The sequence below is a fragment of the Triturus cristatus genome, chromosome 11 (assembly GCF_964204655.1).
Source record: "Triturus cristatus chromosome 11, aTriCri1.1, whole genome shotgun sequence".
Classification (NCBI taxonomy): Eukaryota; Metazoa; Chordata; class Amphibia; order Caudata; family Salamandridae; genus Triturus; species Triturus cristatus.
The window spans coordinates 125,203,110-125,216,812 of record NC_140594.1 but is presented as its reverse complement, the minus strand read 5'-3'; the positions used below and the strand labels follow the sequence as shown (position 1 = coordinate 125,216,812).

Sequence of the window (13,703 nt, the reverse complement as noted above, 5' to 3'; positions counted from 1 at the left end):
CCGGGGCACGCGGCAGGGCTGCCCCTTGTCGCCGCTCCTGTTTGCGCTGGCCTTGGAGCCCCTGGCGGAGTGGCTGCGGTGGCATCCTTCCATCCGTGGTCTCCGTTGGACCCCCGAGTACGAGGACCGCGTGTCCCTATACGCTGACGACATCCTTTTGTACCTAGCCTCCCCACGTAAATCACTAATAGTCCTGGTTGATGTTTTACGTTCATTTGGCCGCAACTCAGGCCTTGTCATCAACTGGGCTAAATCATGTGTGTATGTGCTCTCCGGGGAGGCTCCCGTCCTCCCGCGGGGCTGTCCGATCCAGATTGCCGCTCAGGGGTTTAGGTACCTGGGTGTCTACATTACTCTGGACCCGGAGGCCCGCTACGAGCGGAACTTGCTTCCCCCCCTCCAGCGCTTGAAGGAGGACGTCGCGCGCTGGCGGCGCCTGCCGCTTTCGCGGCTCGGCCGGGCGGCGCTGTTTAAAATGATGTCGTTGCCACGCTTCCTGTACGCTCTCCAGAACACTATGGACTTAGTCCCGGCGCGCTACTTCCGTGAGGTGGAGAGTCTACAGCGCCGCCTGTTCTGGGACGGGAGGCCGCGTATTGCCCTGGCGAAGTTGACGCTCCCATGGTACGACGGGGGGATTGCCCTCCCGGATATTAAACGGTATTACTGGGCCTCCCAGTTAGCTGCAATCAACCATGGCCTCTACGGGCCCGCCTTGAACCCGGCATTTGAAATGGACAAGATGCTACTGCCCGGTGGCGACTACAATCGAGCGCTCTACTCTGGCGCGCCCGACGCTCGCCTGACGGGACCTACGCGTGTCATGGTGCGAGTATGGCACGCGGCTAATGCAGCTATGGGGTGGAAGGACCGTTTGACCCGGGCGTCACCGCTGTACGCATCTGAGAGGCTGGGCTCCCTGTGGACCTCGAAGGGCTTCGAGAAGTGGGACATGATAGGCATCAGTAAAGTCGGGGATCTCTGGACGAGGGGGGGATTTAAAACATTCGAGATGCTGCAGACGGAGTTTCAGCTGCAGGACAGTGAATACTTTCGGTACCTGCAGGTCCGTCATGCACTGGGCTCCGTCTTCCCAGACGTTGCCTCCATCCCGGAGTCTTCCCCCCTGGAGGACAGAGTGCTAGATGGCCATGTCCCAGACAGCACGATCTCCCTTATTTACAAAAAGCTGATCAATGACCGCTCGGGCTTGCTAACTGGCCTCCGAGAGGCTTGGGTTGCCGATGGGCTGGAGTTGGACGACGAGGACTGGACCTCCGCGGTGGCCTCTCCGAAGGAGGTGGCCATACCGGCTCGCCTTCGCTTCGTCCAGCTTAAGATACTCCACCGGGTCTACATGACGGGGCCAAGGCTTCTGCGTATGGGCTATGCTGAGGATGGGCTGTGTAAGCGTGGGTGTGGTGCTTTGGCGACCTTTCTGCATATTTTGTGGGAATGTCCGAAGGTGGAGCGATTTTGGCGTGGTGTGCACGAGGTCCTGCGAGTGGTTACGCGTGTCGCGCTGCTGCCTGAAGCGAGGAGGTGCCTGTTGAATGTGTGGGAACCAACTGACTACTCGGCTCCGCAGATGTGGTGGGTGACTCTGGGATATATGGTAGCTAAGCGTGATATTGCTCAACTGTGGGGATCCCAGAAGCCCCCGGCGGTGTCGGCCTGGAAAGAACACATGGACTGGTGCATGTTTCGAGAAAAGGTGGTGTATGTGGCGAGGGGTAAGCCTGGGACATGGGTGAAAGTATGGGGCCCCTGGAACGCCTATCGTGGGGGTATCTGCGCGCCACCACTGCTGCCTGCTGCCTCACCAGCCCCGTCCCCTTAGCTGACTCCTTCCCCCAGCCCCGGGCACAGGGTTCCCCCAGTCCTTGCTCTGTTCCCCTTCCCCTCTTTAGACTCCTGTGGCTACTTGGGGTCCCCCATTCGGGGAGCACGTGCTGCTACTGTCGATTGCGGGTTGCCTTGTGGGTGTGGTTTTTTCTTGTTGTTTGTATAAAATGAAACCGTATTGTGGGGTCTGACTGATATGGCCCACGGCATTGATACCTCCTGATTATGCTCCTCTGCAACACCAAGTGTTTTATGAACGTATGTCATATGCTCCTGTCATCCTAGCGGCCGGCCGGAAGGTTGTAGGCCCATACCTGTATATTCTTGAGATTTGTAATAAACGGTTTCAAAAAACAAACAAAAAAAAAAAAAAAAACAGTGTAGCCTGGCGCATGAGTGACATGCAGAACGCGAACCGCCCTGCTCAGCCTAAAAGCCAGGCGAGGAGCAGGTAGCTGCAAAGTACCCCTACGGTGCCATCCAATTGGTGACATACAAGTGGAGTAAACCTAAAGATACCACACGACTTGCACCCACAGTCTGATTTCAGTCCCCACAACAAGCCTGAGCTCCCCTACCTGGGCAGCAGTGCAGGCAGCTAGGGCAGTCGGGCAGCTGTCAGTCGTTGCTCAGTTCCCTCTCATTGACCGACTTCCCCCGGGGCACCCCAGTGGACAGCTGGACCGAGACGGGCTGTCATCCCGCGGCTTGGATCCCCCGCCCGTGATTGACTCACCATGGGTCCTCCACCAGCCAGACCGGGCCCGCTCGACGCTGCGTGGCGCCCGCCCACTGGTGGAGACCGGGGACGGCTCAGTGAGTGTTTTGTACACCGCAGGGGCACGTGCGGACCCCATGGCCAATCAGCGCCTCCGGAGCCTGTGCAGCACGCTGGGATTGGTGAAGGTGCCAACGATGATCCAATCCCATGTATTATTTTTTTTGCTGCATAAGATAAGAAGCAGCAACTAAGGCTTGTGTATGATCCTCGCACGCTTTGCGCCAACAGCAAACAAGTTGATGCACAACTTTGCATTCCTTACACTTTGCTGGGCAAAACGCCTGCTCAACATCTGCCACACTTGGTTAGGCACCCCGAGCCGTTTACTCAGACACTCCTAATCCTGATGGGGGAGGGAAGTCCTCTGGTGATTACTAGCCGTACGAAAAGATGAACGCATGGCCTGGACAGTCAAGGTTGTAGCGCCAGGCCAGAAAATCTATCGTGCCCAAACAATCCCGCCTACTGTGTTATTCGTTCCCAAAGCAAATGAGGGGGGGGCGGGGACGGGGGGGGGAGGCGGTCGGGGGAGGATATACCCTGTTCAGACGTACTGTAACTAGAGTCACCTTCGCTGAAGAGCACCCGGGGGGGGAGGGGAGCACAATGAACGCCATGCTTACATTACAGGCGAAGTCAGGGCACGGCGGGTGAGTCGTCCCGAGAGCGCATGACCAGGACTACCCTTCGCTCCAGAGTAAGTCCGCCCGTGTCCCGAATTGCCCAGTGAGCCTGGCACCGATGCCTTGTGTCCCCATTTTTTTTTTTTTTTGCATGTATATAGACCCGAAAGGATGGAGCACTTTCATGAGCCCAGTTATTACATAGCATCTATAGTATAGGCACGGGAGAGTAGGAGATTTGCCCAGAATCACGTGAACGTGACCCCCGAGGCTCGAACCCTGGTCCCAACACCAAAGTCGGCAGCGCGAACTCGTCCCCAAGTATGGAGCGCTAAGTGAGCACTGTTATACATTATACATTCAGGCACATGAGGCGTAAGTGATTTTCCCTGAATCACCGTATGTGAACGCGACCCCGAGGCTTGGACTCTGTAGGGGGGGGGTCACTATAGTACCAGCCCGAGAGTCGGTAGCGCGAACTCAAATCGCAGAAACTCAATATTCTGTTCGAGGTAAAAGGGTGAGGCCCTCCCCGCAATCCCGGTGACTGCCGCGGGTCGCTGTGTCGACCCCTCCTAAGAGGAAACTACCCGGGCCGCTCCGGAGCAACGGTCACTAGTCTGGGGGGGAAGGGGAGGCCCAGCGATGCCGACACATCCCTGCTACCCCGATCATTGCGAGGGAAGTTATGGGGGGGGGATGTCAGGCGGAGCCCCAGCGCATCTCGTGGGGCCCCCCACGTGTGCGCGACCAGGTGCCAACTCCAGTCACCCTTTGTGGGCAGAATAAGCCCACTCCATACTACTGCAAGGGCCAGGGCTCGCCCCGGAGTGCACATAGCCTACGTTGCATCGGAGGACCAAACGGCACCTCTGCCCGAGTCCCCCTGCTGCCCCATGCACAAGCCAGCATATTAGTGTGGGGAAGGGGAGCGATGTGAGCACGCAGCCCCCCTCCCCCGTTTGCTCAACAGTGGACATCCCACGCCTGCACAGGGACCTGAATTGGCGGGAGGAGAAACCCTGGTCTTCTGAGCAAATCAAGCCTGTGCTCCATGGCAGGCACGGCCAAGTGGAGCAAGGAATCGATTCCCCGTCCCGTGTGTGAGCGTCGCCTAACCCCCAAAACCCCACCGTTCCGCAGGCAGCGGTAGAATGGTGATACCAACGGTGGCCACCCCCGGACAATGGTCCTCGTGACAGGCAGGGGGTGGGGGGGTTGGAACTAATCTTGTTTAGGCTGCTTTGTTAGGGGTTGCGACGATCGCTGCCCTCCTCCAACCCAACAGTCGGGACCAGGGCCGGACTGGGAACCAAATCCGGCCCTGGCAAAGTGCTCGGCAGCCCTATGCTGAGGGTTGAAAAGCATGCTAGAGGTGCGGGAAGCGTGGTGTGATCAGCGCCGAGGGAAGATGTCGGTGGGGTGAAGAAGATAAGAACAGTCTTACCACTCGATAGGGACATCTTCAGCAAGATCAGCACCAGAGGTGAGCAGGGTTGCCCGAGAGAAGGGGGAGAGGACGAGCACACCACTGCCTTTCTCCGAGGCGAAGCAGAAATGCCTCGGAGAAAAGCAGCGGCGGTTTCAAATTCGGGAGCGTGTTTTCCTTTTCTCTCCTCTTGCCATTGGCTGGAGGAGATAATTAGAAAAGTTGCAAAAAACACGCCCCCGAATCCGAAAAGGACGGGGCCTGTTCGGAGAGACAAACCTCTTCTCCAATGGCTGGCCAGCATTCAAGAGGCCAGCCAATGGAGAAGAGGGGCGGGTTCAAGCCCCTCTTCTCCAAGTCATTAAATCTCGCGAGCGAGACTGCGCAAGCGCAGCCTTCGCTAGCCGAGACCTAAAAACGAGGGAAAAAGAAGGCAAAAGCAATAAAAATGAGGCAAAAGCAGGGGAAAGCACAAAATGGGGGAGAGGAAGGAGAAAGCAGTACAAAAAAAAACTAGGCAAGATGAGGAGAAAGAACACAAGAATGGAGGTGTTTGTGATAGAAGATATGTAACTCCAGTGTCCTATTTCATCAACACATATTGTGGCGGAGCGGAAGACTCTAAAATGTATCCAGCATACACTGAATGCCACTAAGTAGGTCTTAATGTGTCAGCTTCAGACACCGAAGGCATCAACCCGGAAATAATAAGACAGCCAGTCTGGATACCGAATTGCTGGCAAGAGGGTTTGGGGAAAGCCTAAAGTTGTACGGGTAAGAATTTAGAAACGCTCCCATCACAAAAGTCCCGACAGGTGGATTAAAGAAAGGACAAGTACACTAAATTTGTGTTATTGTATTGACACTTGTGTGATTTATGCTGAATGAAGAAGCTTCACAAAATATGTGCTTGAATTCTTGTGTTGATCGAGCAGGGGCCTGTCCAGTGATGAGCTTTATAATGTAAACTCCAAACCTTTGCCTTGACTATATAAGAGAAATATAACCCTCCAATCCATGCTGCCTTCCTTCATCAGGTGTACGGTACGGCCATGAAACGCCAACTGAACTGCGATCATCCGGTGGCAGCCAGCATGGAGGCAGTCCGATGGTGACCACCCACACAAGTCTTCATCAGGTTTCTCCCCCTGGTCTGGAGCCAAGCCATAACCTGATGAGCGCCGATACTAAACTGGTAGGATTATGTGAAGAAGCACAGCAAAATACATCTTATTATTTCTAGGCACAAAATGGCGACCAAAATACGCATAAGAAAGGAGGTCAACCACTTACCATAACATTTTCTGAATATTAGTCTTTACTGTCCGTCAATTCCAGGCTCTTCATGGAGGATCATGTGTACGGTGTAGCCAATCAAAGAGCAGGCATATCCCGCCTTTGTTCCTACCACCCAAACTCTGATCTCTCCCTTCTGATCCATAATATTACCAGTATTGTAGATAAATCAGCTTGGCAATCCAGTGACCTATAATGAATGTAATGGCACAGTTTTCTATCAACCTAACATATTTTGTTTTAAATCAGCCAAACCTCTAAAGGCCCATGGGATACTTATGCTATCTTTGTCCATTGGAATGCTTGCTTACTGTAATACTTACTGAGATGGCTTGCCTTGCATTGCTCAGTAAGATGGCCAATGATTGGATGTTTAGTCTAACAATGCCCAATATGATTACCAGTCATGCAGATGCCTACTGAATGTCCAATATAGCAGTGGTCAGTGGGCATCTCTGTTTTAGCAATGCCCAATGAGAGGTAAAGTCTAGCATCGATTCATAAGATGTCTACTCTAGAATATTTAGTCGTGCTGCAACCCTTATGATGTCTAGTTTTGTAATGCCACAGTTCTTGTCTAGTCTTGAACAGGATCTGAGAGGTATAGCATGAACGTCAATTCACCAGAATGCCAGGGGTAGTGGAAGTAACATCACATGCTCTTTGACCTTCAGTCTTCATCACACACACATGCTTACACATACACACAATCTTTCATGTAAAAACAAACTCACCCACAAGCAAACACACAACATACATATAAAAAAAAAAAATCTTACTTCAACTGCCAGGGAAGGTCATATTCCAGCTAATTGTATTCCATTTTTTATCACATTAATAGTGAATAATACAACATTATTCGCCAGTAGAAAAATACTAAATGAGAGAAAACAAAGAGAGTGGAGCCCCAAACAACGTCCATAAGGACGAGCTGCCACTGTGTTCCTCAAGGGGAATTGTAAATAATGTTTTTCATTAAACATTAAGTACTAGAAGGGCCTATAAGTGATCCCTCCAACATGTGGGAAACTTCTCCTGACTCAAATAACACAAATCTTTCAAGAAAATTATATCTTAAAACCACTGACACAACACAAACACTACATTATGTTTTAAATATATTATTTTTCATATATCAAAACATATATAAATATATATATACATATATATATATCCAGCAAAGTTGAAGCGTGCTCTCAGGTCACAGAAACACCAGCCCACGTTCCAATTACTGATAAAGGAATTTATTGCAAGTCATAAATCCTCCGTGACGCGTTTCGACCTCGAAAGGTCTTGATCACACACCGGAGTGATAGTTCATAGTGCCTTACATACATTTCCTGGTAAACACAGTAAAAGGACTCAGTCAATGTCAGTGCACATAATGTTACAATGTATTGCAAAATACGGCTGCCATCTTGGGACAGTAAATAAAAGGTACATTGCTGTATGATTCACATATCAAAGAAAATTACTACACCTAATGTGGAAGAGAGGATACCTGTATTAATGTCACAATGCATACGCTAAATGACAACAGTGTTGCTCATATGTAGGTACTCAAATCTGATGTACTTGAAAATTAATGTTGGGCTGTTATGTCAGCATCCACTAGCTTGAGTTATGGTGATGCTAAGAATCACTATGGTTTCGCGGCCAAGGTTGGTTTGATGTCCCTGATTCAAAATGCCCTAAGTCAACGTGAGCAGGCGTCAGGATTCGTGTGCTCCTGTATGTCTCCCAAACGGTGCATTCTGGTACCTGTTGTGCCAACACGGTTGTCCCCGTGGTCAGATATGTATCGCCACTAGTGGTCAATCGCCTAGGCTATTGGCATTGCGCTTCTCCACTCGTGCGGGCACCTGTCACTAACTGCATTCGCTAGGTGGTATGACGATCCCTAGGTATAACTCTCCTTAGCATGCGTGTCTGCATGCTGCATTCGTCCGCAAGTACCTTGAGGTGTTACCAGGGCACTCACCATAAGTAAAATATGTGTATGTCAACCATGACGGTAGTTTAAGTAGGTCTAAGTAAAACTATTGCATTAAACAGATTTAGATATTACACTGGCTGTAGAAACTCTTGCATGAGTGGTTTCTGGGATATAAAGGAAGGAATTTCTTGATCTGCAGCAAAGAATGGTAGCAGGAGGCAACAGCTTTGCTCATCAGAGGCTGAAAGGATGGACTCTGATCAGAAAGAATGATCAGTAATTTTACAAAGGGTGCAGGTGGTCCTTGTAGCAATTGAGACCAGAATGAGTCTTGCCAGTCGCGTTTGTATTTGCCGCCAATGAGTAACTCCAGACCTGTCGTGCAGTGAGACGGGAGTGAGAGTTAATCAGACAAAAAGGAGTGCTACGTTCTAGATGAGTTGCTGTTCGGGTACTAACAGCGTACAAGATGGCTGAGAACCCAAATGATCTAAGTGCATAGAGGGAGGGAAGGATTTAATATTCCTCACTCCACATCTACATACTTTGAACATACGTATATCACGGAGTTATGTATATGTGGAGTTCAGGATAGAAAATGTATAGAACCTTATCTTTCAATAGTTTGTGCACAGATATTGTTATAACGATATTCTATCCAATAATATTCGGGATTCGAAATTCTCTGCCAATACCCAACAAAACATTTTGTTACTATGCCAACTTTTTCACTGTGGGCAAGTAGAGTATTGTGATCAGCCATGTCAAATGCATCAGACAAGTCAAGTAGCACTAATGCAGCTGCACCCCCCTCGTTCAACATTTACCTCGTGTCATAACTACCTTTGAGGAGAGGTGTGGCGCAGCAGCCAGAGCAGCGGACTCTGGAGCAAAGGCCTCACGGTTCGATCGCCAGCAGCAGCTGAGGTTAGCATCATGTGACTCTGGACAATAGCTCACTTAATCTCCATGATGGCCCCAAGCACCTTGAAACCTTAAGGGTTATTATGTTTGCGCTTTATAAATATGTATTATCATTATTGACAGAGCTGTTTGTGTCCCACGACTTTGACAAAACCCGATTTATCATCAGTTCAGAGCCTTGTGATTTTCAGTGTAGTTAGCCAACTGTTCGGAAAGAGTCTCTTTCCGTTACCTTGTGCAAAAAAGGCAGAAGCACGATAAGGCGGCCATTTTCTGCGACTGTATTACAAAGCAATTCCTCTTTTAATAAATGTAGCACATCGAATCTGTTCCAGGCTGCTGGAAGAGCACTCGAATTAAAAGAATTTGAAGAAACAATGGAAGTCCTTGGTCCTTTAAACATAAGTGCGGACAGATATTATTGGGTGCCCCAGATTTATCTTTGTGGTGTAAGCCACCGTCTTCTTCCACCACTGCAGACAGGAAGCATGGCCATCTGCGAGTGTGAATACGCTCAATACTCCGCTCCTGCGAAGATATAGCACTATGATAGGTTTGATGTCCTTTGGAAAAGAAGAAGGTTCTTGGAGTGTTGCAGAGCTCTAGCAAGTACATAAGTCACTTGGCCCTACCAGATAGCTGCAGAAAGTTCTTCACCACAGAGAACAAGTGTTCAGAATAAAAATCAGATTTGCTGTGGCCAGGGATTTTTTTTAAAGCTTTTTGTACCCAGAGTTTGTAGAACCGAACCTCTATTTCTGAGTAGCAAAGAACCAGTGCTTAATTTGTGCCGGTGACCAAAGTTGTTCTTAGAAGCCGGCAACCAGCGCTGCCTAATGTAGGGATTGCCGAATTCAAAGGTTGCATGGTCTTGACTCCACCAAATGCCTCTTTCACCACCATACACTCACTGCCTCATTATTTCATTCACTCTCGCAGGGTCTTTTTCATACCTTTCACCCTCTGTCACTGTTTTTGCCATCTTTCTCTTCCTCCTCCTTTTGTGGCTTTCTCTCCTGTGCTCTGGGTGAAAGGCTACAGAGGAAAACTAAGTGTTGATCCCCAAAAACGAGCATTGGTGGTTCCCCCCTGTACCACGAGCTCCAATTAGGCACTGGTAACAATGCCATTTGCTTTCCTTGACCGAGATTGCATGTTGCTTGTTTTTAGAAGCGGCATTGAACCAAGCTTTGATTTTTTAGAGAAGATTGGGGGGGGATTTCCAAAAGGTGGCCTCAGGACCTGGGGCTACAAGTAAGGAGTCCAACTTGGCAGATGTCCTAGGTCCATTATATACTGTCATAGTTCCTGATGTGTTATCTTTTAGTAGCACCTGGAATAGCAAGTATGTACTGGCATGTTCAATAATGAGAGGCAGAAACCACCGCTACTGCCAATGGGTACTAAGGATTATTGCTATGCGAACCACCATTTGTTACGCAAAGCTCAACAGATCGCACAAGAATGGGGGTGGTGAGGGACCACACAACTCCCTTTTAGGCATTGGACAGAAATGACATTAACAGTAATTGTAATTGTAAATGGTATTTATATAGCGCTTACTAACCCTGCCAAGGCTATGAAGTGCTTTGCGGCAAGTAGCACGCTACTCTGGAACCCAAGATTAGAGGTAAGTAGTTAGAAGATTAGTATATATTGGCACAGATGATCAATAAAATGGGCAGGGACAATGGGATATAGTTTTGTGAACCCAGTCCATCACCTATATTGCCCAGCAGTACATTTTTTTATCCATCAAGATGTACATCAGTTCACCCTAATGTCTGCAGTTATATGCTCCTAGTGTAGCAGGTACACCTTGAATGTCTAGTATAGTAATGATGTCTGCAATTTAAACTACTGTGGTTGCACCGGACTCCTCTAGTATTATTTGGCCAGATGTATCAAACAATTTTTCTGGTTGGTCGCAGATAGCCCGATTCTCAGAATCGGACCGTTTGCAACCAGAAAAATTCATTTTTGTATGCATAATTTCAAAATTGTGATTCGGTAACATTACTGAATCACAGTTTGGAACTGCAAATACATACTGATTTGGTGTTAGGAAGGAGCGGGATTAGGGCGGCCCTTCTTAATACCGAATCACAGTGGTATGTAAGAATGCGGTCGCTAAACATTCGCATTTTACCACCTACTTCAAGTAGGTGGTAACCCATTTGTAAACAGGCATATGTACCCAAGGGACCCCTACCCTTTGTGAATGTTCATAAAAATGTTTAAGAGAAGGCAGTGGTCCCACAGACTACAGCCTGCTCTTAAAAAATTAAAACTTTTCATTTTTCTTTTGTAAGCGCAACCAGTTTTCCTTTAAGGAGAACGGACTGCATGGTTTAAAAAAAATGATTGCTTTATTTAAAAGGAATCACAGACATGGTGGTCTACTGACCCCAACATGCGGCTATCCCTGTTATTTTAGTGATTCCTAATGGGTCGCAAATTGTGACCGACTTAATATTCGTGGGGTAGACCGATTTGCAACCCACTAGGAATCGCTAAATGAAACTTATGAGTTTCATACATTAGAACTAGCGATTACCTACTTGTGATTCACTGAGAATCGCAATTAGGTAATCGCTCTTCCCAATATTGATACATGTGTCCCGTAGTGTAGTATAGTAATAGCACTTGGATCTTTTAAAATAGCGATACTACCTGGGATCTCTAGAACAGTAACCACGCCTCTGAATCCATGATTTCCCACACTGTAGAATGTGTAGGAAATCTAGTGTAATAGTTCTTGAGATGTCTAGTACCGTAACACCACCTGGCATAGTAATAACACCCAGGAATGCTAGTGTTTCAACAGCATCCATGATCTATTATACTACAATAGAATCTGCGGTTTCTAGTATTGCAATGATTATTTTATATGTCTAGCATTGTTATAATATGAGGATTTCAATGCTGAAATAGCAAGTGGTACATCTAGTATTGTAACAACATTTAGACTCTTAATATTAGGGACTTTTACTATTGGGATGTACAATATTACCACTTCAGACCTCATGATTGTGGTAACACTCAACTTCAAGTATTGTAATGGAATCTGGAATTCTTAGTGGAAGTATAGAATAGTAAGTAATATGTTATATTGTAACATCATCTGTGAATTTTAGTTTTGTAACATCTCTAATTTCCTGTAGTGTAACAGTACTTGTAGGTTCTATTTCAGAAGTAGCACCTGCATTTCATAATATAGTAAGAACACCTTTCATTTCTCATACTGCAAAGGTACCTGTGTTTTATAATAGTTTAATAGCACCTGGGAGTTCTAATGCTGTAAAAGCACATGTGGCTGCTAATATTATCACAGCATGTGATATGTCTGGGTTTTCCCTACAAGGTAGAATTAATTCTTTAGCTTTCTACGCCCACGTATCCAGCTTTAAAATGCTTGGTGGGATCTTTGATTTGGGACATTTACTTGGAGGTCTACTCTGGCCAATATCGTTGACACCTTTAGTCTTGAAGCGCCTACTAAAAAAGCAGGCCATCGCAAAATATACTTCCTGCTATCGCCATGATCCATATGTTATTCAATGTTTATTCATTGGATGTATGCATAATTAACAACATAGATTCAGTTAAAGGACGAATAGTGTCACAGCCTTTGGGGCACATAACTTCCTCCATTGAGACTCTGGAAAAAGCAGTCAGCAGCTATTCCATTTTTCCTTTGCCCAAGTTTTGGAATTATTGTTCTAATGTATTGTGGGTTATTCTGGATGGGTGAGATGTGGAAGAAACGGTCCAGGCAGGCGTCATTCTTTCGATATGACAAGATCATGGAGAGGGGTTCAGACACCTACGTATTTACAGCTAGAAGGCTGAGCATTGAATCTTGGAGACAACAGTCTTGGGACAGCTCAGAATGTTTGTTTTATATCCTAGTTCCCTTTTCAGATCTCTACCTCAGGTGGAACTCTGCCTCCGGTCAGTACTCTCACCGCTCTACACAGCATCGAGAACAACCCACATGGCCTCAGCCAACCGACTCAGAACCTGATCATGGCATCCCTGCCCAGCGTCATGACCATTGGCCCTGGAGAGTCATCGTCACTCGGACCAGGCTTCACCAACACCGGAGCCTCCACCCTCGTGATAGGTAAGTCATAATCAATAGAGTTATTTCATAGCTGCTGGAGTCAGACTTGCCCAACGCATGCCTTTTTCTTGGGCGTGGTCTATAAAGCCACACTGACATGGATATCTAAACCTTAGGTAGGAGTTTGTAATCATCCCTAGCCCACCCTTCACAAGCACCAACACTCAACTTAGTAAGAATGAACTCCTTGTTTCTAAGGCTTGTTATCACCAGAACGTGTGCCTCCATCTTGGTCATGGACAAGTGGCCCACCTTTACATAAGCTGCGCTCCACCAAAGGGACAAGTCATAGTTTCTGGGCCAAGTCTTCACCCACACCTGTAGCTCCATGTCAGTTTTAAATAAGGGACCCTCACTACAGCCAGTCTTCCCTAAGACACCCGACCCATTAGTGATAGGTAGACAGCTGCAGAGAACAACCGTCACCACTATTCGGATCTCCATCTCAGTAATATGTTAAGTTATTGTCTATGGAATGAGACTTTAGCAACACTGGTGCCTAAATCATAGAGAAAGACAAGGCACCGCCCCTGAGATCAGGATTATTCAACTCCAGGGACAAAACCATTGTGAGCGGAAAGTCACCTCTGGTGTGTGCCAGTCTATACTAATACTCCCATCTCACCCAAGAGGTAGGTAAGTCATTGGCCCAGCCTTCACTCACACCAGTGCCTAGATCCTTTACAGTCCATGTGAGCAGCGTCTAACATCTACCGTATTCCAGCTTATTTATAAGTTCTCTC

The 13,703-nt window shown here is 47.8% G+C and overlaps 1 protein-coding gene across 2 annotated transcripts in view; it reads left to right on the top strand.

Annotated features, from left to right (window-relative positions):
* The window catches only part of HNF1A (HNF1 homeobox A), a 123,132-nt gene that overhangs the window by 63,437 nt on the left and 45,992 nt on the right, over positions 1 to 13,703 (top strand). The window contains exons 5-6 of one of the 2 annotated variants that reach the window (XM_085636091.1): positions 5,716 to 5,873; positions 12,759 to 12,960. In XM_085636091.1, coding sequence (XP_085492217.1) covers positions 5,716 to 5,873; positions 12,759 to 12,960 — 360 coding nt within the window. Of the gene's footprint in view, positions 1 to 5,715; positions 5,874 to 12,746; positions 12,961 to 13,703 lie in introns of both variants that reach the window. The other variant, XM_085636090.1, reaches the window with a different exon arrangement.